At 40.6% G+C, this 24,810-nt stretch overlaps 1 protein-coding gene across 4 annotated transcripts in view; it reads left to right on the top strand.

Moving 5' to 3' along the window:
* The window catches only part of DHTKD1 (dehydrogenase E1 and transketolase domain containing 1), a 56,732-nt gene extending 33,858 nt beyond the window's left edge, over positions 1-22,874 (top strand). For 3 of the 4 annotated variants that reach the window (XM_059404323.1, XM_059404321.1, XM_059404322.1), the window contains 9 exons: positions 10-94; positions 577-716; positions 6,623-6,773; positions 8,022-8,128; positions 9,212-9,376; positions 16,862-16,944; positions 17,278-17,447; positions 19,064-19,149; positions 20,180-22,874. In XM_059404323.1, coding sequence (XP_059260306.1) covers positions 10-94; positions 577-716; positions 6,623-6,773; positions 8,022-8,128; positions 9,212-9,376; positions 16,862-16,944; positions 17,278-17,447; positions 19,064-19,149; positions 20,180-20,281 — 1,089 coding nt within the window. In that variant the 3' untranslated portion in view covers positions 20,282-22,874. The remainder of the gene's footprint in view (positions 1-9; positions 95-576; positions 717-6,622; positions 6,774-8,021; positions 8,129-9,211; positions 9,377-16,861; positions 16,945-17,277; positions 17,448-19,063; positions 19,150-20,179) is intronic. The other variant, XM_059404324.1, reaches the window with a different exon arrangement.
* The last annotated feature ends 1,936 nt before the right edge of the window (positions 22,875-24,810 follow it).

The raw sequence follows: 24,810 nt of genomic DNA, 5'->3' as shown, positions 1-24,810 counted from the left end.
TTTTTGCAGTCCAGGCTGGAGAAAGTGATGGATGGAACAAAGTTAGACTGGGCCACGGCAGAAGCTCTTGCCTTGGGCTCATTACTTGCTCAGGGTAAGAAGTTTCTGGTTAGCTGCACAGCTGGTAGGGAGTGCTTTGTATGACATTTGTTATATGTGACCCCTGAGGTTTTGAATTAGAGCTATTTCCCGTAGTTATCATTGACTAGAGAGGCTCTAAACTTTTCTTACTTGGCAATATTTAACCTTAGTATAACTCATGTTGGTAACCTTCATCAGAGAATTAATGACAGAGCATTTCTTGCTGGGAAACAAGGCTCTGCGCTGGATGAATTGGGAAGGTATTTTCCTCTAAAGATTGTAGAGCAAATGATAACTCTCCATTCTTAAATATTCTCACGTTACCCAGACTTTTGAATATAGCACAGGTGTATTTTAATCAGGATAATCTCTTTGCTACAGAAAATTCTCAGGATGAGCTGATATGTTAAGAATTCAGGGTCACCATGTCTTGTTAATACTTAGGTTATTCATGGGAGTCTGGATTTTTCTTTTTTCCCCACCTGTTTTCTTAAGGTTTCAATGTCCGTCTGAGTGGGCAAGATGTTGGCCGTGGAACTTTTAGTCAGCGGCATGCAATGGTTGTTTGCCAGAAGACTGATGATACCTATATCCCTCTGAACCATATGGATCCTGATCAAAAGGGGTTTCTAGAGGTAGGATGTCTTATTAATCCGCTGTAAAACCCAGGTGCCGATAATTATAGTTACAAGATTCTTAAAGCAATTAGAAACAGATGTTAGCTATTTTGAGTTCAGCCTTTTTTTTCTTTTTAAAATTATTTTAAAATTCCAGTATAATTAACATGCTGTTACATTAGTTTTGGATATACTTCCTACATCACCCAGTGCTCATCTAGATAACTGTACTCCTAATCCCTTCATTTATTTCCCCCATTCTTCCATTCCCCCATCTCCTCATCCACCTGTCCACCTCCACTCTGGTAATGACCAGCTCATTCTCTAAGAGTCTGGTTTTTTGTGTCTTCTTTTTTCATTCATTTCATCCAGATCTTAGATTCTGCACATGAGTGAAGTCATATGGTATTTGTCTTTCTCTGACTGACTTATTTCACCAACCATTATACCCTCTAGAGACTATTCAACCATAAAAAAGAATGAATTCTTGCCATTTGCAACAACATGGGTCTAATCCTTTTTGAAATAAAGGGTTCTGAATGGGTGGAGAAGAGAGGTCTATACACTTGGGATGGAAGGAGCATACTAGTGAGTAGACTAGAGCTGTTTCACTCCAGGTACTTACCTGTAGTCCTATAAATGTCAAATGGTTATTCATTTTGTTAATCCAAAATTGATGTCATGGGGCACCTGGGTGGTTCAGTTGTTAAGCATCTGCCTTTGGCTTGGGTCATGATCCCAGGGTCCTGGGATCAAGCCCCTATCAGGCTCTCTGCTCAGTCGGAAGCCTGCTTCTGCCTCTCCCACTCCCCCTGCTTGTGTTCCCTCTCTCACCATCTCTTTCTCTGTTAAATAAATGAAATAAAATCTTTAAAAAAAACACACATACGAAGGAAAATTGACATCGTAATCTGTGTGTTGCTGAATTCATTAAAGTAACCCAAAGATGTGGATAATAAGCCAACAACAACAACAAAAAGCCCTGGAGCGCCTGGTTGGCTCAGTCCATACAGCATGAAACACTTGATTTTCAGGTTATGAGTTCAAGCACCACAGTGGGCATAGAGCTTACTTAAAAAAAAAAAAAAAAAAAGGGCCCAGCTTTCTCAAGGTTACCTTATTTCTAAGGCTTAGTAGGCTTGACAAATATATCTGTTACCATATATTTCTATGTGGTGGTCACAATAGAGTCAAAGGCAGGGGCTGGGTCTTTTTATTTTCTCTCCAACAGCTAGCATAGTGCTGGCCACATGATGTTTATTAAAATAAATTATCCTTCAAGGTACGCTTAGTGACATGTCATCTTTTTTCCTATTCTAGCATTTGTTTGGGTATAATCTGGAGCTTACTGATACTCAATATTTAAACAAATTTACTTGTCAAAAGCAAGATGCCAGAACCATTACTTAAAAGGACACAAAGCTCATCTTTTCTTTACATGATTCTGAAATCTACCCCTGGATCAAGTCAGATTGGGGATCCAGACACTGAAATGTAAAGTAGCCCCTCACTCCAGTGTCCTTCATTGAATTGTGCCTTGATATATAGTATCAGTTCATTTTGAATATTACTATCTAGAAAGCCCCAAGTAAATGCCTTGCATCTCTCATGAGGATGCTGTCCAAAGATTTCATTAGTTATCTAAGACCAACCCTGGAGGAACGGCTGCTCGCTTGTGGTACTGAGAGGGGTTGCAGCTCACTGAGTAGTGGTTTGTCTTTACTGTGTATGCATTGTAAGTGCTTCGGCCGCTCGGCCTTTCCCGGTCAGGTCAGCAAGGGCTCCCAGGAAGGGGTGGAGACCATGGGACCCTGGGTGACTGTAGACCACCAAGGCTGTCTGTCCCCTCTGTGCTGTGTCTCATTCTTTACCTTTCTTCTCTCTACTTACAGTTACACTATCACACTGTATATTATGTACCCATCTCAGATGCTTTGGGGCATAGATAAAGCCATTAATAAATCCAAGACGTGAAGGTAGATGTGTGAATACAAGTGTATAAAGTATGCTGAATGCAGAGGTGAAGGTGTAGTGAGTCTACTTGGGAAGTCAGGAGAGAGTTGGGGAGGAAGCCAGATTTGAGCTGGGGCTGGAAGGACATGAGGAGTTGCCTAGTCTGAAGCACGTAGGGAGAACGTTCCAGGTGGGCACAACTGTACACACAAAACCCCGGGAGGTGAGAGGACAGGGACTCCAAATAGCATCATGTGACTGGAGGTTCAGGTGCAAAGTGGGGACGGGGCAAGGAAGAGGAGCCTGGCCTGACTCTGCACATTGTGAAAGATTTGGAATGTTATAGAAGCTGGAAACCTTGGAGGAATTTTGAACAGGTGATCAGGTTTTTATATCAGACAGAGCCCTCCTGATGGTACTTTGGAAGCTGAAGGTAGATGAGAATTTTGGGCAGTTCTGTCCTAGCTTTATTGAGGTAAGGGCAATTTCTAAGGAGGGTTCTCAGTTGTTCTAGGCAGGAAATCGCGGGGACCTGAATTAGGGCAGAAGCGGTGCAGATGGAATATGGGGCCAGATTTGAGAACAGCGATAGGACTTAGTTGTAGATGTAGAGAGTGGAGAAGAAAAACTAGTCTTGCTTATCTCCTGGTTTCTTAACTCAGACATTTGCTATATGATGGTGGCATTCACCCAGATACAGAGTAAAGAGAGGGCATGGGTTTGGTAAGGAAAGATGATGGATTCAGTTTTGGACATTTGCCTTTGAGGTGGCTGAAGAACCTAGAAGTTGCTGTCCATTACAGAAAGGCAATGAGATGCGTATGTCTGGAGTTAATAAAGGAATTTAGTCTCGAGGTACACATTTGGACATCATCAGGGTGTAGAAATGTTTGAAACCATAGGGGTGGGCAGGGGTGGGATTATCTCCCTGGGAGAGAGCAGAATAGGAAGAGGACTGGGGATAGGGTCCTGGGAAAAACAGTGTTTAAGGTGCTGGCAGAGGGAGACATTTTTCCCAGGAGAGCACCCAGAAAGATGGGAAGACAACTGGGAGTCGCTGTGTCATGAACTGAAGGAGGGAGAAGTCAGACACGAGGAAGAACAACATGGCCGTTGGATTTAGCAACTGGAAGGTCAAGGGTTGACCTCATGTAGATCTGTTTTTTGTGGAGCGGTGCTAGATTGCACTGGCCTGAGCAGTCAACAGGGGTTACAGAACTGGAGACAAGTGGATTAGATAATTCTTCTAGAAGCTTGATGGTGAAAGGAAGCTACAGCTGTAGACCACTGGTCAGGGGACTGTTTCTTGTTGCATTTTTGAGTATTGATTTCTATCTGCTATGAAGGGAAAGTCAGTGAGGAGAGGTTCAGAAAACAGGCATTAGGTGATGAAGCCAGTGAAGAAGCAGAAAGGAAGAATGGATTTAGAACATTGGTGGGTATGTCAGCGTTGAGTAGGAAGACAAATGAGAAGGTGAGGACAGACAGAAGGTACAGGTAAAGTGGTCAGTCTAAACCTTGTTTACAATGCACTCATAAATCTGAGAAATGTAGCTGTCTTTTAAAAATTAGTGTAACCTATAGCTTATAACTGAAATCAAAAGAGAAATCAGAAAAGACAAGGTTATTATACATATTATTATACATAATCCTACCATGCTTATAAATCATCTATTTTTATTTTTCTGTGTTGTCACTAAGTGCTTAAACATACAAATCACACATTTTTATACTTGTAGTCACAGTTTTTTCCCTCAGAGTCTTTTTTGTTTGTATGTTTTGTTTTTGTATTTTTGAGAGAAAGAGTGTTCCCTCTCAGCGTGAGGGGCATAGAGAGAGGGAGAGAGAGAATCTCAACCAGATTTCTTGTAGAGTGTGGAGCCCAACACAGGGCTTGATCTCACAACCCTGAGATCATTACCTGAGCTGAAACCAAGAGTCGTACACTTAACTGACTGAGCCTCCTAGGCTCTTCCAGAGGTTTCTGTTTTGTTTTGATAAAAGATTTATTGAGATAAAACTTTTTGAATTTAGTCTTTCAATGTATACAATTCAGTGGTTTTTAGTATATTCACAGAGTGGTGCAGACATCACCACTATCTAGTTTCATAATGTTTTCAGCACTCCCAGAACAAAACCCCATCCACCCAGTGAGAGTCTCCCCATTCCTTCCTCCACTCTGCCGCTGACAACCATGTATCTACTTTCTATCTCTATTGATTTGCCCATTTTGGACATTTTTTTTTCTTTTTAAAGATTTTATGTATTTATTTGACAGACAGACATCACAAGTAGGCAGAGAGGCAGGCAGAGAGAGAGGAGGAAGCAGGTTCCCTGCTGACCAGAAAGCCCGATTCGGGGCTCGATCCCAGGACCCTGGGATCATGACCTGAGCTGAAGGCAGAGGTCTTAACCCACTGAGCCACCCAGGAGCCCCTGGACTTTTCATATAAATAGAATCCTACAATAAAGTGGCCTTTTGTGACTTGTCTCTTAGCGTCATGTTTCCAGGGTTTGTCCATGTGGTAGTCTGTCACTACCTCATTCCTTTTTATTGCCAACTATTATTCTATAAATACATGACTTACAAATATCTTTGAGAAACAATTTCAAACAAAGACAAAATTATGAAAAAGTTTGATGTACAATACAAAAGGAACTTTTTCTCCTTCTGAAACATTTGAGACTTGAAGTTGGAAATACCAGGTTGCTCACCTCCTGCTGTGAATGTGTATTTCCTGCAAACAAAGACCTTCGCGGCCACCATAGCAGTACGACCATCCATGTCAGGAAATGAATGTCAAAACATGACTACCATCTCCTCCTCCAACCCTGTTGAGAATCATGTTGCGTTTATTTCTATTTATTTTTTTTATTTTTTAATTCTTTTAGTTGAAATGCTGTTGACACACAATGTTGTATTAGTATAGGTATGTGACAAGTCTGTATGTTATGCGGTGCTCACAAGAGTAGCTACCATCTATCCCCTTACGCTCTTCCAATATCATTGGCAATACTCCCTGTGCTGTATCTTTTACTCTGTGACTTATTCATTCCATCCCTGGAGGCCTGGGCTTTCCACTCTCTCCCACCCATTTTGTGCATTCCCCATTCCCCACTCCCCTCAGTCAATCACCAATTCGTTCTCTAGTGTTTATGGGTCTCTTTCTGCTTTTGTTTGTTTTGTTTCTCCTGTTTTTTAGATTCCACATATAAGCGAAATCATTCAGTATTTATCTTACTCTGTGAGACTTATTTCGCTTAGCATCGTACCCTCTAGATCTACCCGTTATCCTGTGACTGAGTAGAATTATGTTGCCTTTAACTGTCCTAACTTTTTTGCCTCCTCAGAGATCTAATTTTATATTCTGCTTTTCTTTTTTATCTTAACATGTCATGATGGTTCTTTTGCTTTATTGTGCAGATAGGATGTTAGAATAATGGATTCTAACCAAAGGCAGGCCTTCTTTTGGTAACTTCCCCTCCTTTGTTTTGTGATGTTTTTTTAAAAGTTTGTGTGACATAGTTTTACTCTCAGTAATAAAAATAGGTTATCTGAGAAGTTAATTTTGCTTATCCTTTTAAAAAATTTTTAAATTATTACTATTTTTTTTTAATTGGGGCTCAAACTCACAAGCCTGAACTAAAGACCTGAACTGAAATCAAGAGTTGGATGCTTAACTGACTGAGCTACCCAGGCTCAAAATAAGCAAAGCTTATTTTGCTTATCCTTAAAGAAAATCTTTAGTGCCCATATTCCATTCTTTTCCCTCCTCTCTTCATGCCAACTTTCCCCAAATGCGTCATTCACAGAGAGAAATAGATCTCCTTTCTCAAAGAAATGGGAGATGACTGGAAAGAAAGTTCCCCTCTGGGCCCCTCCTCCCTTTTGAGAGGTTTATGATGCTTTACTGACTTTTGTGTCCCCTGTCCTAGCATGACAGTGTTTCTTTTCTCTTCCTTTGTATTAGGTCAGCAACAGCCCATTGTCAGAAGAGGCTGTCCTGGGATTTGAATATGGAATGAGCATTGAAAGCCCCAAGTTGCTGCCCCTCTGGGAGGCTCAGTTTGGTGATTTCTTCAATGGTGCTCAGATAATTTTTGACACGTTCATCTCTGGAGGTTGGTGTTGGCATATGTGTGTGGCATGGCCCCAGCCCCTTGGGGACAAATGAATGGAAAGGGGCATAGCTGCCTATGAGGTGCTGTAGCACAGCTCCTCAGGAGAGTTGGGAGGCTGCCTTGCCCTCTGCTGGGGCCTGACAGCTATTGGATGGTTATGAAAGCTGCCAGAGGGCTGGGGGCCACTCAGACCGTAAGCAGCAACTTCTTCAGGGGACGGCGCTTGGCTGTCAGGAGCAGGGCATGTACCCACCAGCTCCTAGGCAATGGACTTTTGGGTCTGCGCTTGGGACATGTTGAGGAGCTGTGACATGAATACAAAGCAGGCAGTGGTGACACAGGGAGGATTTGTGCTAGGAGCAAATGCCAGCCTTGAAAACCCACTTCCCTAACCCAGGGATATTTAAGTATCTGAAAGCTGGCAGTTGTGCATCTTTATTGTATTTAATCACCATTTACAGAAGCAGAACCTGCTTATTGCAAAATTCAAAGGTACGTAGTAAAGTACAAGTGTGAGTTCCTATCACCCCATTTTCTGGGGGGAACCACTCTTGGAATTTGCACACTTCAGGCCTCCCTTTGCTGTGTTTCTCTGCAACCTTATAGTTGTGAGGAAGAAAAGTGCTGGGACACCTGGGTGTCTCACTCAGTTAAGCATTTGCCTTCAGCTCAGGTCATGATCCCAGGGTCCCGGGATCCAGCCCCACATCAGGCTCCTTGCTCCGTGGGGATTCTGCTTCTCCCTCTGCCTGCTGCTCCCCCTGCTTGTGTGCTCTCTGTCTCACGCATGCGTGCACTTGCAAAAGATAAATAAATAAATTCTTAAAAAAAAAAAAAGGAAGGAAGAAAAGTGCCTTGAGGGAACTGACTGAACTTTGACATGTACAGAAGCCATCCTGGCGTGTCTGCTCCCTCGGCTAAGGACAGTGGCCCGTGTTGCAAGTGGTACATGAGGAAACGCAACATCTACCTGGAATCAGAGATACATGTTGTCCTTGAACCCGGGTCATTCCCCTTTTAATTTGTGTTCCATCTGCTAGAGCCCGTTCAGTGAACATGTCCTGTAGGGTTTCAGCCAGCGGGATGGATATCTTCCTCCAAAGCCTGGAACACTGCTGGAAAGTGCTTAGAATGGAAATGATTTTAGGGGATCAGACAGCAAACTAAATTTGTGGCACTACCAGGTCACCTCAGGCCATTCTGTTCCTGCCTCAGAGAGATCTTACTCCCTGTCATGTGCTTTTCCAGGGGAGGCCAAGTGGCTCCTACAGAGTGGCATTGTTATTCTCCTTCCCCACGGGTATGACGGGGCTGGACCCGACCATTCCTCTTGCCGCATAGAGCGTTTCCTGCAGGTACGTGTCCCATGCCTTCTAGATTCCAAGAAACGCTTCCTGCTTCCTAGATGGTTTGAAATAGAGTTGCGTCCTGTAGATACTTCGCGCACACCTCAAACGAGAGGACTTGGAAGATTTGAATGACACAGATTTCATGCAATGTCAATATTCCTTATCAGCCTGATGCCTGGGGACACCAGCATCATGGTTGTATAGCCATTAAAGTAGTTCTTGTATGGCAGAGGTCAGGGTCTCCCAAACCAGGCTGACTGTCAGAATCACCTGGGGAGCATTTTGTAAACAGAGATACAGGGACCAACACCAGATTCTTCAGAGTGAGGCCTAGGAATCTGTATTTTTACTTAAAAAACTTTTTTTCAAGTAATGATTGTATTTTTATAAAATGATTCATGATCACCAAAAAAATTTTAAATAACCACCCAGAAATAACCATTGTTATTCATTGGTAAGGAGCAATACCTACGTCTTTTTCTGCATATGGCAGAATATGCAGGAAAATATTAGGGTATTTTATTATGAAAATTTTCGAACATACAGAAGTTAGAAGATTTTCCAGTGAACGTTCATAGGCCGACCCCTTAGAGTGTACCATTAATATTTTATTCTACAGTACTGGTTTATTACAACTACTCATTATCATCCTTCTGTCTCTAAACCTGTATTATCTTCTGATGCATTTCAGAGTAAATGGAGACACCTGTACACATCCACTTAGTATGGGAATATCATTAGTCATTTTGGCATATGTGCCGATAAAATACACAACTAGATGATAGGTCAGTAGAAAGGTAGACAGAACAGTAGATAGATGCATAGTTATATTGGTAGATAAAAATGCAGAAAAATGATTTTATAAAAATTAGGTTACAGAAATAAATGGCAGGTAAATTAAAGATGGTGTGTGATGCAAACAGAAAAGTACATTTTGGGAAAGAAATTATAGGATATGTACCCTCCTGTGCAGAAGATACGGTTTGGAAGTTGTCAGATACAGACATGTTTCCCTTAGGACAGCCTGGGTCCTTGTGATTGAATGAGATGATCTGAACATTTGCTCCTTTCTTCCATTTTTTCCCTCAGATGTGTGACAGTGTCGAAGAGGGTGTAGATGGAGACACGGTAAACATGTTCGTGACACACCCGACCACCCCTGCACAGTATTTCCACCTGCTCAGGAGACAGATGGTTCGGAACTTCCGAAAACCCCTCATCGTTGCTTCTCCGAAGATGTTACTCAGGTTCCCCGTAAGTAGAAAAAACTAGTTAGTAAGCATTTCTCCTTTTGTCATTAAAAAAAAAATTATTTAAAGTTAAGCTCGTTAACATAAAGTGTATTATTAGTTTCGGGTAGAATTCAGTGACTCATCAGTTGTGTATAACACCCAGTGCTTATTACATCACGTGCCCTCGTTAGTGCCCATCACCCAGTAACCCCAGCCCCTCAACCCATCTCTCCTCCGGCAACCCTCAGTTTGTTTCCTACAGTTAATAGTCTCTTATGGTTGGCCTCCCTCTCTTGTTTTCATCTTATTTTTCCTTCCCTTCCCCTATGTTCCATCTGTTTTGATTCTTAAATTCCACATATGAGTGAAATCATATGGTATTTGTCTTTCTCTGACTGACTTGTTTCACTTAGCATAATACCCTCTAGTTCTGTCTGCATTATTGCAAATGGCAAGATTTCATTATTTTTGATGGCTGAGTAACATTCCATTGTGTGTAAATATACCACATCTTTATCCATTCATCGGTCGATGGACATCTGGGCTCTTTGCCCAGTTCGGCTATTGTAGACATTACTGCTATAAACATTTGGGTGGATGTGCCCCTTCAAATCACTATTTTTGTATCTTTTTGATGAATACCCCTAATAGTGCTGGATCTGAGGGTAGTTCTGTTTTTAACTTTTTGAGGAAATTGTTTTCCACAGTTTGCATTCCCACCAACAGCTGGAAAAGGTTCCCCCCTTTTCCACATCCTCACCAACATCTCTTGTTTCTTGAGTGGTTAATTTTAGCCATTCTGGTGAGTGAGGTAGTATCTCATTGTGGTTTTGATTTGTGTTTCCCTGATGATAAGTGGCGTTGAGCATGTTTTCATGTGTTTGTTGGCCATTTGTATGTCTTCTTTGGGGAAATGTCTATTCATGTCTTTTGCCCATTTCTCGACTGGGTTTTTTTGTTTTTTGGGCATTGTGTTTGATGAGCTCTTTATAGATTTTGGATACTAGTCATTTGTCTGATAATCTACTTCTGTAAGTTGCCTTTTAGTTTTGTTGATAGTTTCCTTTCCTTTTTATCTTGATGAGGTCCCAATAATTATTTTTGGTTTTGTTTCCCTTGCCTCTGGAGACATGTCTAGTAAGAATTTGCTGCTTCTGAGGTCAAAGGATTTTGAAAGACCATTTAGGTCTTTCATCTGTTTTGAATTTATTTTTGTGTATGGTGTAACAAAGTGGTCCAGTTTCATTCTTCTGAATGTTGTTGTTGTCCAATTTTCCCAGCACTGTTTGTTGAAGGGACTTTTGTCTGTTGGATATATATATATATATATATATTTTTTTTTCTTAATGTATTTGTCAGAAACAAAAAAAACACATGCAGGGGGAGTGGTAGGCAGAGATAGAAGCAGGCTTTTGATGAGCAAGGAGCCCCATCTGAGACTCGGTCCCAGGACACTGGGATCATGAACTGAGCCAAAGGCAGACACTTAACTGACTCAGCCACCCAGGCATCCCATCCATTGGATATTCTTTCCTGCTTTGTCGAAGATGAGTTGACCATATAGTTGAGGGTTCATTTCTGGTTCTCTATTCTGTTCCATTGATCTGTTTATTGTTTTTGTGTCAGTACCATACTGTCTTGCTGATTATAGCTTCATAATAAAGCTTAAAGTCCAGAATTGTGAGCTCCCAGCTTTGATTCTTTTTCAACATTACTTTGGCTTTTTGGGGTCTTTTCTGGTTCCATACAAATTTCAGAATTGTTTGTTCTAGCTCTGTGAAAAATGCTGGTGGTATTTTGATAAGGATTGCATTGAATGTGTAAATTGCTGTGGATAGTATAGACATTTTTAAAAAAAAAAAGATTTTATTTCAGACACAGAGAGAGTGAGAGAGAGCAAGAGCTTGGGCAGGGGATGGGGGGAAGGAACGGGAGAAGCAGACTCTCTGCTGAGCAGGGAGCCCAACATGGGGCTTGATCCCAGGACCCTGGAATCATGACCTGAACGAAAGGCAGATGCTTAACTCACTGAGCCAGCTAGGCACCCCAGGTAGTGTCGACATTTTAGCAATATTTGTTTTTCTAATCCATGAGCATGGAATGTTTTCCCATTTCTTTGTGTCTTTCTCTATTTCTTTCATAAGTGTTCTATGGTTTTGAGAGTACAAATCTTTTACCTATTTGGTTAGGTTTATTCCTAGGTATCTTATGGTTTTTGGTGCAATTGTAAATGGGACTGATTCCTTGATTTCTCTTTCTACTGCTTCATTGTTTGTGTATAGAAATGCAACAGACTTCTGTGTGTTGATTTTATATACTATGACTTAGCTGAATTCCTGTAGCAATTTTTTGGTGGAATCTTCTGGGTTTTCTACATCGAGTATCATGTCATCTGTGAAGAGTAGAGTTTGAATTCTTCTTTGCCAGTTCAGATGTCTTTTACTTCTTTTTGTTGTCTGATTGCTGGGCAGGGGCTTCTAGTTCTATGTCAATAACAGTGGTGAGAGTGGACATCTCTGTTGCATTCCTGACCTTAGAGGAAAAGCTCTCAGGTTTTCCCTGTTGGGAATGATATTTGCTGCGGGTCTTCCCTATATGGCCTTTAGCATGTTTGAGATATGTTCCCTCTATTCCTACTTTGTTGAGAGTTTTTAATCAAGAAAGGGTGCTGTATTTTGCCAAATGCTTTCTCTGCATCTATTGAGAAGATCGTATAGTTCTTATCCTTTCTTTCATTAATGTAGAATATCACATTGATTGATTTGCAGATATTGAACCACCGCCCCTGCAGCCTAGAAATACATCATACCTGGGCATGGTGAATAATCCTTTTAATGTTGGATCCAATTAGCTAGTATCTTGTTGAGAATTTTTGCATCCATGTTCATCAGGGGTATTGGTCTATAATGTCCTTTTGTCATTTTTGTACATACTTGCTTCTATTTTCTGTATCTTATTTATTTATTTAGGGCCTTTATTTATTTTATGAGACCATAACCCAAGCTGAAGGCAGAAGATTAACCTCTGAACCACCCAGGCACCCCTTTTTTTGGCTTTTTAAATTGAAATTTTAATTCCAGTTAACATGCAGTGTTATGTAAGTTTCAGGTGTACAATATGGTGCTTCAACACTTCCATACACACTTGGTTCTCATCACGACAAGAGCACTCACTCCTTAATCCCCTTTACCTGTTTCACCTGTTTCCCGCCCTGCCACCCTGGGCCCCTACACTCTGCAAACCCACACATCCCCTTGTGTCTAATTATATTTAAACAGAAACGTCTTTTCGGTTTTAGTTGACCTAACTGCTTTCTCTCTTTAAAAAAAAAAACTTTCTGGAATAACTTGGACTATAGGGAGCACTCCATCTCACTGTGAGCAGAAATAATTTTTTTTTGAAGATTTTATTTATTTTATTTGACAGAGAGAGATCACAAATAGGCAGAGAGGCAGGCAGAGAGAGAGAGGAGGAAGCAGGCTCCCTGCTGAGCAGAGAGCCCAATGTGGGGCTCAATCCCAGGACCCTGGGATCACGACCTGAGCCGAAGGCAGAGGCTTTAACCCACTGAGCCACCCAGGCGCCCAAGCAGAAATAATTTTTTAGAAAAAGTTTATTTAAAGTGCAAGTAGTTTTCAGTACCAGTATTCTTCTTTTATCTGTGGGGAATACATTCCAAGACTCCCATCGGATGCCTGAGGTTGCAGATAGTACTAAACGCTGTACCCACTATGTCTTTTCCTATACACACGTACCTATCATAAATTTTAATTTATAAATTAAACACAGTATTAGCTTAATAAGAACTAAATAAAATATAAGAATTATGATTATATATTATAAAACAAGTTATGTGAATATGGTCTTTTTAATTTTTTATTTATTTTTTATTTTTATTTATTTTTTTTTAAAGATTTTATTTATTTATTTGACAGACAGAGATCACAAGTAGGCAGAGAGGCAGGCAGAGAGAGAGAGAAGAGGAAGCAGGCTCCCTGCAGAGCAGACAGCCTGATGTGGGGCTCGATCCCAGGACCCTGGGATCATGACCCAAGCCAAAGGCAGAGGCTTTAACCCACTGAGCTACCCAGGCACCCCCAATATGGTCTTTTTTAAAAATACCTTGTTGTGCTGTACTCACCCTTCTTGTGATGGAGCAAGATGATAAAATGAGTACATAAAGAGAGGAAGTAGGTGAATGACGTAGGCATGGTGACAGCATGATGCTACTAGAGACCTTCTGACCACATGTCAGGAGGAAGAGCATCTGCTTCTTGACCTAGGTTGACTGTACGTAACACAAACCATTGAAAGCAAAACCAGAGAAAACCAAGTCTAATGTACTATCTTGAGAGTAGCAAGTTGGGAATGCCAAGTATTTTGATGAAAACCAGTGGTGATATTCATTGGCTTACTGAGATTTTTTTCTGCTAAATGATTTACCAGTGGATAGACTCCTGTTTCAAACATTACAACAATATAGCTTATTGCTATAACATTTAAAGGGGTACATATATTTTCTCTCTCTCCTGTTCTCTCTCAAATAAATAAATAAAATCTTTAGAAAAGAAGAAAAGGAACATTTTGTCTGGGTTCACCTGAACTGGGTGTTAAGCACACAATATGTTTTTTATTTTATTTTAAATTTAAATTTATTTTTATTTTTATTTTTTTGTGTGAGAGAGAGGAAGGGAGGGAAAGGGATTGCACATGAGCTGGAGGGGGAAAAGCAGAGGGAAAGGAAGAGAATCCTAAGTCGGCTCCACGCTCACTGTAGAGCTGTACAGACAAGAGGCTCAATCTCACCACCCTGAGGTCATGACCTGAGGCGAAGTCAAGAGTCAGACGCTTAACCGACTGAGCTACCCAGGCGCCCCCCCAATATATTTTTTAAATCACAAAAATATGCAGAGTTCAAGATAATAAATATTGCTAAGCATCTATTTATCCCATCTGTGAGCATTTTTTCTGGTTTTATATGAGAGTCTTAATTAGGATTAAGGTTCAAAAAACCTTGGCACTTATTCGGATGCTAGGCAAAGGAGGTAAAAGAAGTCATTTAGGATTTGGCTCTTCAAGACTATCCTGTGCTTCTCACGAAGGCTCGAGAATGTATATTTGGAATTGAGGGGTGTTAAGGATAGCAGTTGAGTGATTTGCCTCTAGTGGAGGTCAGCATCCACATGAGCCCAGAGTGGGTGCCGCCTCAAATTCCACCCTCTCTGCCCCTCCACTGCCTCTCCCTGGTGCTGACCCCGGGGGTCAGTACTGTGGAAATGTACTTCCCGTTCTTACACCGATGGCGTGGTTTGTGTGTTTGATCCTTTCATTCTCGTTTGCCTCCCTGACTGTGCCTTGAACAACCTTGCACATTGTGAGATGGCTTCCTGGGTCTCGCAGTATGAGAGGACATTCAGGAATAATGAATGCCATCCCTTTAACACGTGTTTCTCATGGGGGTATTTGGACACAGATGTTTTGAAGCAGCAGTGTTAAAGGGGCCGAGTCATAATGCAGATTATTATAACTTATTTCTAAGAAAAATATTTGTCTGGGATTCTTGACCCAGTTTTCATTATACCCCTAAGGGTGTCACATGCTCCCTCAATCATTACTATAATGGCATGTAATCACATTAAGTGCAATATATGTATATTACTAAGTATTGAGTGAACAATTAGAAATTCTATTGAGAATTTTTTTGCTGTTTCTAATGAGAAAGAGAGTTCACATTCTGGCCCCAATAGTCCACTCCTCTCTCATGTCTAATATATAACTTACCAAATAAGTGAGGCCTTGCTCTGGAACCTTGAAAATATCAACAGCTAGGGGCACCTGGGTGGCTGTGATGGGTAGGTGTCTGACTCTTAATTTTGAGTTAGGTCAAGATCTCAGGGTCATGAGATGAAGCCCTGAGAGCTTAAGATTCTCTCTCTCCCTCCGTCTCTCCGCTTACACACTCTTTCTCTCTCTCAAAAAAAAATATATATATATATAAAATATATATATATATTTTTTCAACAGCTATCCTATAGATTTTTAAAAAGATTTTATTTTTTATTTACTTATTTGACAGAGAGAGAATGAGATCACAAGTAGGCAGAGGGCAGGCGGGGGTGGGGGAAGCAGGCTCCCCGCGGAGCAGAGAGCGTGATGTGGGGCTGGATCCCAGGAACCTGGGATCATGACTGAGCCGAAGGCAGGGGCTTTAACCCGCTGAGCCACCCAGGTGCCCCTATCCTATAGATTTTTAAGTGAAAAGCTATTAAGTAGCTAAATATCTTCATTAAACATCTCAGTCCTTCTATTAACTGAAAGTGAGTACCACCATTATTGAAGTCTGATTTCTTCCTGAAAATTAGATTATTGGTACAAGTGATCTAGCAGAACAGAAGTCCACCCTTTCTTTCCAAGGTGTATTCAGAGATGACTTGCCATATGACAAATATGACTCAGGGCTGTAAGAAGTTTGTCTGACATGTGGTACCTAAATTCTACCCAAATTTCCCACCCAGCTCTGAATTCCAGTTCCTTTTTTTTTTTTTTGCCTTAGTGAGTTCTACACCTCCATGTGGGGCTTGAACTGACACCAAGATCAAGATCAAGAGTCACTTGCTCCACTAACTGAGCTAGCCAGGCGCCCCTCCAGCTCCTTTGGATTCCTACCCTAGGAAGTGGGAGCTGACCAAGGGTTCAGGATGGAGAAAAATGGCTTCTATCATACATTATTTAGCAATAAGAATAAGTAAAAAATAAGAATAAAGTAAATATATGATATATAATAAAATATATATCTATATATAATAGGTAACATATATTATGTAGACATATAGATAATGTATAATGTATAAAGTATATATTTTTATTTCATTCTCTTAGTTAATATTAATTTTTTAGGGTATACTACAATATTCCCCATCAGCATGGTTGCCCATCAGTGGACCAATCAAGATGTAGTCCCATTTGAGAATAGATTATAGGGCAGTGAACTAGGGTTGTCTATGTGCTAAGTTCTTTGCAACAGGTACTTATTTAAATTGAGTTCATTAATAAAATTTCTTGTCATCACAGAAATATTCATGTATTGTTCCTTCTTGTTCTGACTCATTAGGTTTCACGTATAAATTATAGTCAAAATCCTAGAGACAGAAATCCTTGTCCTAGTTTAGCTGTTTTTGTTCACAAATGTCATTTCTGATTCCAACAAACCAAAGTGTATTTTTACTGAGACAAATGTGGGATCAAACTGAAATTTTGATTCTAAAAGTCTTGTTTCAGTATTGCACAAAAGGCAATCTTACATAACCTGGAAAAAGTAATTTTATTCTGAAATATACACAATTGGTATTTTTTTTGAAAGATACTGTGTTTACTAGAGCATATATTTATATATATGAGTCCGAGGAGGAAAGTTTGATGTTATTTCTTGGTAAAGATCCCTTGAAAGTGCAAGCATCTTCAGCTCCTTTCTTCGGTTGATAGTTGTGTGGCTTTTTATCCTCCTTAGGCCGCTGTGTCAACTCTTCAAGAAATGGCGCCAGGAACAACATTCAAGCCGGTCATTGGCGATTCATCTGTGGATCCCAAAAAGTAATTTGCTGTGTATCTCTGTTTTCATACTCTGCAGTAGAATTTTAATTAATGGGAAAACTAGTTCACGTTAGGGAACCCAGAGTGACCCAAATCTCCTCTATCCTGATAGAAGTCCTCTGCCCCCATGGGGCGGGAGGCAGAATTTGCATGGAATTTGGAGCTTCAGAGGCGTGTGTAGCTGAGGAAGACCACAGGGCACAGTGTGTCACTGAACCCAACTACAGAGCCCCCCACTGCTTCCATAATGAAGCATTTTCATCGATGCAATCTCCTCTTTCTTTTGATACAATTCTCTTAGCTGTTTCTCCTCTACCCCATTCTACCCAACAGGGTCAAGAGGCTAGTGTTCTGCTGTGGCAAACATTTCTATGCCCTGCTGAAGCAAAGAGAATCCTTAGAGGCCAAGAAGCATGACTTTGCCATCATCCGATTAGAGGAACTCTGCCCTTTCCCACTGGATTCGTTACAGCAAGAGATGAGCAAATACAAACACGTTAAAGGTGCAGCATTATTCTTGGTGGGGTTCTTTGGGTTTTTTGATACCTGAAACCTATTCCAGCGTCTCTGTGGAAAGGGATTCTGGGGCAGTGAGAGACCTTAAAGGATTGAATCTTTTGGAATTTGGAAAAACGGGGAAAAAAAAATACTGCTAGAGCCAATGTTTCCTTGTCTTTTATGGTGTCCCTTTCAGTAACCCACCTCCTTCTCTCACTTTAAGATGTGTCGTTTCTTGACAAGTTGGAGGTAATCAGTGCTATCCTATTGCTTAGGATAAATGTAACTGTAAAAGGCAAGTCTTTACAATAAGTGGGGCTTCAGTAATTAGACATCTGTATGTACTGGGTACGGACATTAACTCAGGATCACAGATCTAAATGTAAAACATAAAACTCTAAAACTTCTAGGAGAAAATCTCCATGACCTTTGGCTAGGCAAAAGATCTGAATGAAAGAATGGGAGGACAAATAACTACTTAAAATGATGCTTGACAGGGGCGCCTGGGTGGCTCAGTGGGTTAAGCCTCTGCCTTCGGCTCAGGTCATGATCTCAGGGTCCTGGGATCGAGCCCCGCATCGGGCTCTCTGCTTGGCGGGGAGCCTGCTTTCTCCTCTCTCTCTCTCTGCCTGCCTCTCTGCCTACTTGTGATCTCTCTCTCTGTCATAAAAATAAATAAAAAATCTTAAAAAAAAAAGATGCTTGACATAATTAGTGATAAGGGAAATGCAAATGAAACCCAAACGAGATACAGCTGCACCCCTGTCAGAATAGCTAAAATGAAAACAAAACAGTAAGTTGGCGATACCGAGAGCTGATGAGGAATGGAAAGTGGTACAGCCACCCTGGAAAATAGTTCCAACACACAGTTGCCAGTCTACTCGGAGGTATTTGCCCAAGAGAAATGACAGTGTGTTCACAGAAAAATGTCTACCACAGCTTCATTCATAATTGTCCCAAACTGGAAACCACCAGAATGTCCTTGAACCTGTGGATAAATAAACAAGGATGTAAGGTACATCCTTGCAATATCATACTACTCAACAATAAAAGAGAGTAAACTATGGTTTTGGGATTTTGCTAGTTCAGGGCAGCCAGAACCAAAGCTTCCATAGTATAATTCCATTTATCTGATGTTCTGGAAAAGGCAAAACCATAGGGAGAAGAGAACCTCAGTGGTTGCCAGAGGCTGGTGCCATAGGAGGAGTTGCCTTCAAAGGGCAGGATGAGGGAATTTTGGGGGTTGATAGAATTGTTCTGTATCATGAGTGAGGTGTTTGATACATGACTATCATTTACCAAAATACAAAACAAAACAAACAAAAAACAAACCACACCATGCCATATTGGAAAGGCATAGATTTACTTGAAGAAAGCTAGCTATACATACATACACACTGTATATGTACATATGTGTGTGTATATGGCTATAAGGTATCTATGTATGTACATATGCACTGTGTGTATACATATACACACACATTCTATATATATATATTCTATATATATTGATATATATAAAACTATATATATTTTTATATATTCTACATATAGAATGTGTGTGTGTGTGTGTTACTGTAGGTTTACCTGGAGTATTGAAATGAACTTTCTTCTCCTATAGATTTTATTTGGAGTCAGGAGGAGCCTCAGAACATGGGACCATGGTGCTTTGTTTCTCCAAGGTTTGAAAAGCAGCTGGCCTGCAAGGTAATAGCTTTCCCTCTTACAGTGTTTTATGTATGTGTGTTATTTCTCCTGGAGTGCCAGTAAATGGGTTTATCCCCCATTAGCAGTCCAGTTCTTTTAAAGAGAAACTAAACTATAAAACCTAACTTAGACTGTTTTTTTTTTTGGAATGAAATACTGAATGTTTATCAAGATATATATATGTGTATGTGCTAGTACGATGTAAGAAAAAGTGATTATACTTAAAGTAAAAGCCCTTACCTGTCAGCTACCTTACCCCTAGTCTTGTCCTAAAGGTCACAATCCAGGTCCTGGGGGAGCAGGATGATGAGTGGGCTTGTATTACAGTAATGGAGAAGAGATGCCCACTAATGCTTGTTCTAGGCTCTTCCACATAGCTGGGGTCCATCAAAGGCCAAGTTCTTACTGCTTAGACTGTCAGGAGGGAAGAACAATGAGAAGAGCAAATGGGCTTCTGTTTCTCTTCCTATTCTTCTTCAATTAGAACTCACTTCACAGGGCGTCTGGGTGGCTCGGTGGGTTGGGCCACTGCCTTCGGCTCAGGTCATGATCTCAGGGGCCTGGGGTCGAGTCCCGCGTCGGGCTCTCTGCTCAGCAGGGAGCCGGCTTCCTCCTCTCTCTCTCTCTCTGCCTGCCTCTCTGCCTACTTGTGATCTCTCTGTCAAATGAATGGATAAAATTAAAAAAAAAAAAAAAAAAAAGAACTCACTTCACACATTTGTTACTAGTTTGTGGGATCAAATCATTGTCATTGTTCTCATTTAGGAAGCTCTACTGCTAAAACCAACTAATAGTTACTGAAGAACACGACCAATTCAAGAATTGATCTCCCCTGATGGTGCCTGGGATTTAGTTTTTAGCTGTGACCTGTATCTCCTTCCAGTCTATTCTAGGTGACCCATTATTTTTCCAAAAAAGGTGATTTGTGGTTAAACAAGCTAAAAGAAAGGCATGCCCTGCCTCGGGAGAATAAAGCCGGGCTCTGATCAGGTCAGCAGGTCATTTTATTTCTTTTCTGCTCTCATCATAGCTCCGTCTTGTGAGTCGACCCCCTTTGCCAGCCCCTGCTGTAGGAATTGGCACCCTTCACCTGCAGCAGCATGAAGATGTCCTCACCAAGACCTTTGCTTGATGGTGTCCTTTGAAACAGTGTTACTTCCTTTTAAGAAAACAAGCATGAAAAGAAAAGCCGGCTCCTTTGCTCTCTTCTTCCATTAGGCAACATGAAAAGTCTGTGTTCCTCTAAGACGTTGGGATTGATGAGGAACATTTAATTGGAATACACAGAGTATCCAAGGGAATTATCCATCAATCCATGAACCTGATGAGTCACCTTAATCCTTGAAGGTACAACAGTGTTCCGTTTTGGTTAGATCTGAGTGAGCTGTAGAACCAGTGCCTTACCCAGACTTTTTCAGACCATGTTTTCCAATTAACTATATATGCCCAGGAAAGTCTCTTTAATTTGAATTTACAGAATTTACCTGCAGATCAATTTGCTTGGTACGTGTCACTTTCATTAATTTTGCCATTCTTTATTCAGAGTCCTGTGACTACCAGTATTTTCATTTTATGTGATCTCAGGGGCTGCTTTCCAGCCACAGTGAGAAGTGTTTCACCAAATGCTGGAGCAAAGCTATGCTAGTCCTGATGGATGTTCTTCAGAAGAGCTGTTTTCACCCACTGACCTTAAATTCCATCCCATTACAAAGGACTAGGGATGTATCATCTTTCTGCACAGTATTATTAAGGAGTTTTAGCTACAATGAAATTGTTTATCATCTTATCTTTTTTCCCCCTAAATTCTTATTGCAGTGATATCTTAATATTTTTGATTGGCTTTCGGTGTCTGATACGGGGATTTCAGCTCCTGGTTAGTCAGTCTTGCTGCTAAAAGGGTATGATGAAGTGATGTTCGTTTGTGGTATTTAAGGAGCATTTTAACTTTAATGCTGAAAACTTCCAAGCACCAGGTTCTTAGGGGTTTATGGAGGTCACCAGCCTATTGCATTACCTCTGAAACTTCACGGAAGCTTAACCACAGAGCAGCAAGCTGTGTAGCTTAATGTCACTTGGTGCTGCAGGGGCTCTGCCATCTTCCATTCTGGTGCTATGAGAGTTTTTCTTCGAAATAATGGAGGAAGTGCTGGGGCATTGGAATGGCCTCTCCCTTTTTTGGCAACTGGTAAAGTCTTTCACAATCAACATGGTTGTTTGGGCCACAGGAGTAGATTTGCAATTCGCATCTTCAGTGTATGCCTTAGTTTGTTGATTTAATATTTCTGTAATATTCACAGCCCTTTGCACCTATATTCAAGCCCTGTGCACCTTAATGCTTCCTTCCTATGTCAAGCCTTATAAATCATGTAACTCGGTGCCATGCATGTAAATCGGTACAAAGTCTATCTAATGAAAACGGTTATCAGTGTTGTATACTGAACTAGAAAGACATGAAAGGCCTGTCATTTTTTTTTAGATCTCTTGGTTTCTTGAGTTAAAAATTCCAAGCTTGGGGTGCCTGGGTGGCTCAGTGGGTTAAGCCGCTGCCTTTGGCTCAGGTCATGATCTCAGGGTCCTGGGATTGAGTCCCGCATCAGGCTCTCTGCTCAGCAGCGAGCCTGCTTCCCTCTCTCTCTCTGCCTGCCTCTCTGCCTATTTGTGATCTCTGTCTGTCAAATAAATAAATAAAATCTTAAAAAAAAAAAAAATTCCAAGCTTGAAGCACAAAATGAGAGGGAAAACTAGGATTTTTTTGTTTTGTTTTGTTTTCTGGAAGTTTAGATTTCTTCTAATTTCTCTGGTATCTTATTATGTCTTCACCACCATGAGCCATGAAATTGTCTTCTAAAAAAATGTGTCTTCCGTATCTTAACCTTCTTACTCTCAAGCACTGTTGCAACACAGGTCAGCATTTTTAATTACATTGTAGGAAAGGACCAAATCAAATACTCTCATAATAAAGTATGGGATAAAAATATCATAGCAAAATTAATAAAACACCTTTATTGTATTCCCCTGGGAAATTTGATAATGTGATATTTGTATCCCCTTTATATCTATGTTAATTTCATATTCAATGAAGAATAGAGTTCAAATTGGGTATTCATTGAAGAGAAGAATTAACAACCATGAAGAAAATGTTGATTTTGTCTAAAGTGACATATTCTTAGTAAAATAAAATTTTCTTCTTTAAGAACCATTTGCTCCATTTTTGTATATGCATATTATTTAGAAAATATTCTAAAGCATAACTTCTTTTAGCCTAACTGTATTACTTATGAAGTTTTTTTTTTTAATTCCTTGACTGACAATAGAAATAGTGTCCATTTTACAAAAGCGAGGAAATGCAGTTTAAAGAAATTAGGGGTTCCACAGGAGGGAAGTCACAGATGAGAATCAAGACTTGAGGTTCCAAAAACTTCACCTCCATTTCCCTTGGATATACTTGGATATTTGCTTTTCACCTTCAGCTTCTAAGTTTTGTGTTAAAACCATCATATTTGGGGGAAATTTGGACAAAATGTTTTTAAATTCTCAATATTTACAACCTACTATTAATTCAAATAAACAACTCCTAAATTACTCAGTGGGAGTAGTAACTCATTGTCATGCTTGTATTTAAATCTGATAAAGCAGTCTAAAGCAGACTGTTATTTCCCCATTGCCATTTGCAAAATCAGTTAATCTTAGAAAACTTTTAATAAAAGTATGTTCCTTTAGTGTTATTTCCCTGTGTCTTCTCTGAGTCATGTGGAGAATCAACTATAATTGAACAAAAGTGAGAAATGACCCTCTAAGAGTAGGATAGTATTTCCCCAGTAGTTTATTGGACACGTACTGCATATATGGTGTTGTTCGGGACATTAGAAATACATGAGAGTAAAATGGAAAATGGGTTGCTATTTGTCCTCAGTGGACTAACTATCTATTTGAGATGACAATGCATTTTACACATAGAGAGATATGTTCTTGTTGAGTGTGCTAAAACAGTGTGGGAGGTCAAGGTAGAGTGATACTGCTGATAGATGTAGATTAATTGGCATATTGTAGTCACACGAGGACAAGTCCTGGGTAGCATGTAGTAGTAGAAAGACTGAAGAATGTTGGAAGGATAATTCACAGCAGTTACCTAACATGTCAGAGCTTATTCCCAGGTTCTTTTACTTGAAACCATGGAGCTGTCCCAGAAAGAAGAAGTAAAGAGAAGTGGAGGCAACTCTTCGTCTGTCAATTAGGCTTTCATTTTAGTGCATCTTTATTGAAAGGATATTATATGTGTGACATTAGCTCACAGTATAGGGCCAAAACTGTGTGTAAGCCAACCATTTGCAAGTCACCATAGGTAATACAAAAATTACGTTTCTGCCATCTAAAAGTTTATGGATAGTAGGGGAGCTTAGAGAAGTATAAAAATGACTAATACAGAGTAGAGTGAGATAAGAATGAAGTCATAGGATGGGAGGTTATAACTCTGGCAAACTTTGTGTTTCCCAAAGTGGCTAGAGCAGTATTTTGCTTCACCTGCCCTTCCAGAACCTTGCCACAACTTCACCTAGAGGCAGAGTCTGTTTTCCCACTCTCTTGAGATTGAACAGGCATTTGTGGCTGCCTCTACCAATATAATGCACTGAAAGTGATGCTGGGTCATTAACAAGAACATTCCCTTGGTACCCAGCGGCCATGTTTTGAGGAAGCCCAGGCAAAATGAAGGGGCCCTGTGGAGATGTTGAAGCTGACAGGCAACCGCAAATGCTGGGCTTGTGAGTGAGAGATCCCTCTGCTCATTCAAGTCTCCAGTCTTGGAGCTGTCCCAGATGACCCCAAGTGGAGCAGAGTTCTGTGCATGCCCAGCCTACTTGTGTGTGTGTGTGTGTGTTTTCAAAGATAAACAAGGCCTCACACCAGGTAAAGTAGTCAGGACAGATTTTAATCAGCAGTATATTATTGCAGTAGAAAAGAGCCCAGCATGAACTGAACTCAACTTTGATTTGTACAGAGGGGACTGGAAATCTAAAGCAAAAACGACAGAACAAGGAGCAGGTGGGTGGGGCTCAGAGTCAGGAAGTGAAAAAATGACAAAAAGCTTGAAGGAAGAGGGATTTGTCCATGTGACACCAATCTGGGTTTGTTAATTGGTGCTTACGAAAGTTAGGCTCCTACCTTTCACAGAGGCTAGAAGACAGAAGCAGTATCTTCAGGTGTTGGAACAAATGGTAAATTCTTCGGGCAGTTTTGAGTTTTCACAGGCAGATTCTTCAAGGGAGGGCTAGGGTCACTTTCAGGATGGAGCTGTTAATCTGTTTAAATCTTTATAGGATTGAGTAAAGCTTAGTGAAGAAAGGGCTCACGGGAGCCTGGCTGGAGTTTGGTCAAGGAGAAAATCAACTTTTCTCGGTCTCTCTCACACACACATGAATCACTGATTTTCTTCTTGGATGCAGATGAAGTCTTAGGACAGATCATTGGATTTGGTGGTTATGGGTCATTAGTGAACTTTGAAATAGCTTGTTTCGTTAGAAGTTAGAGCAGAAGTTACAGTAGGGGTTTAAAATTGACTTAGGAGAATACATTTGAGGGCCTTCTGTGTGTCAGTCTCGTCCTCTAATTTTCACACCTGTAGTACGTGGCTATTATCCTTATCTTACTGATGTACCTCAGGTT

Source organism: Mustela nigripes, chromosome 6 (assembly GCF_022355385.1).
Source record: "Mustela nigripes isolate SB6536 chromosome 6, MUSNIG.SB6536, whole genome shotgun sequence".
NCBI classification, from domain to species: domain Eukaryota; kingdom Metazoa; phylum Chordata; class Mammalia; order Carnivora; family Mustelidae; genus Mustela; species Mustela nigripes.
This window is presented reverse-complemented; position numbering and strand designations above follow the sequence as displayed.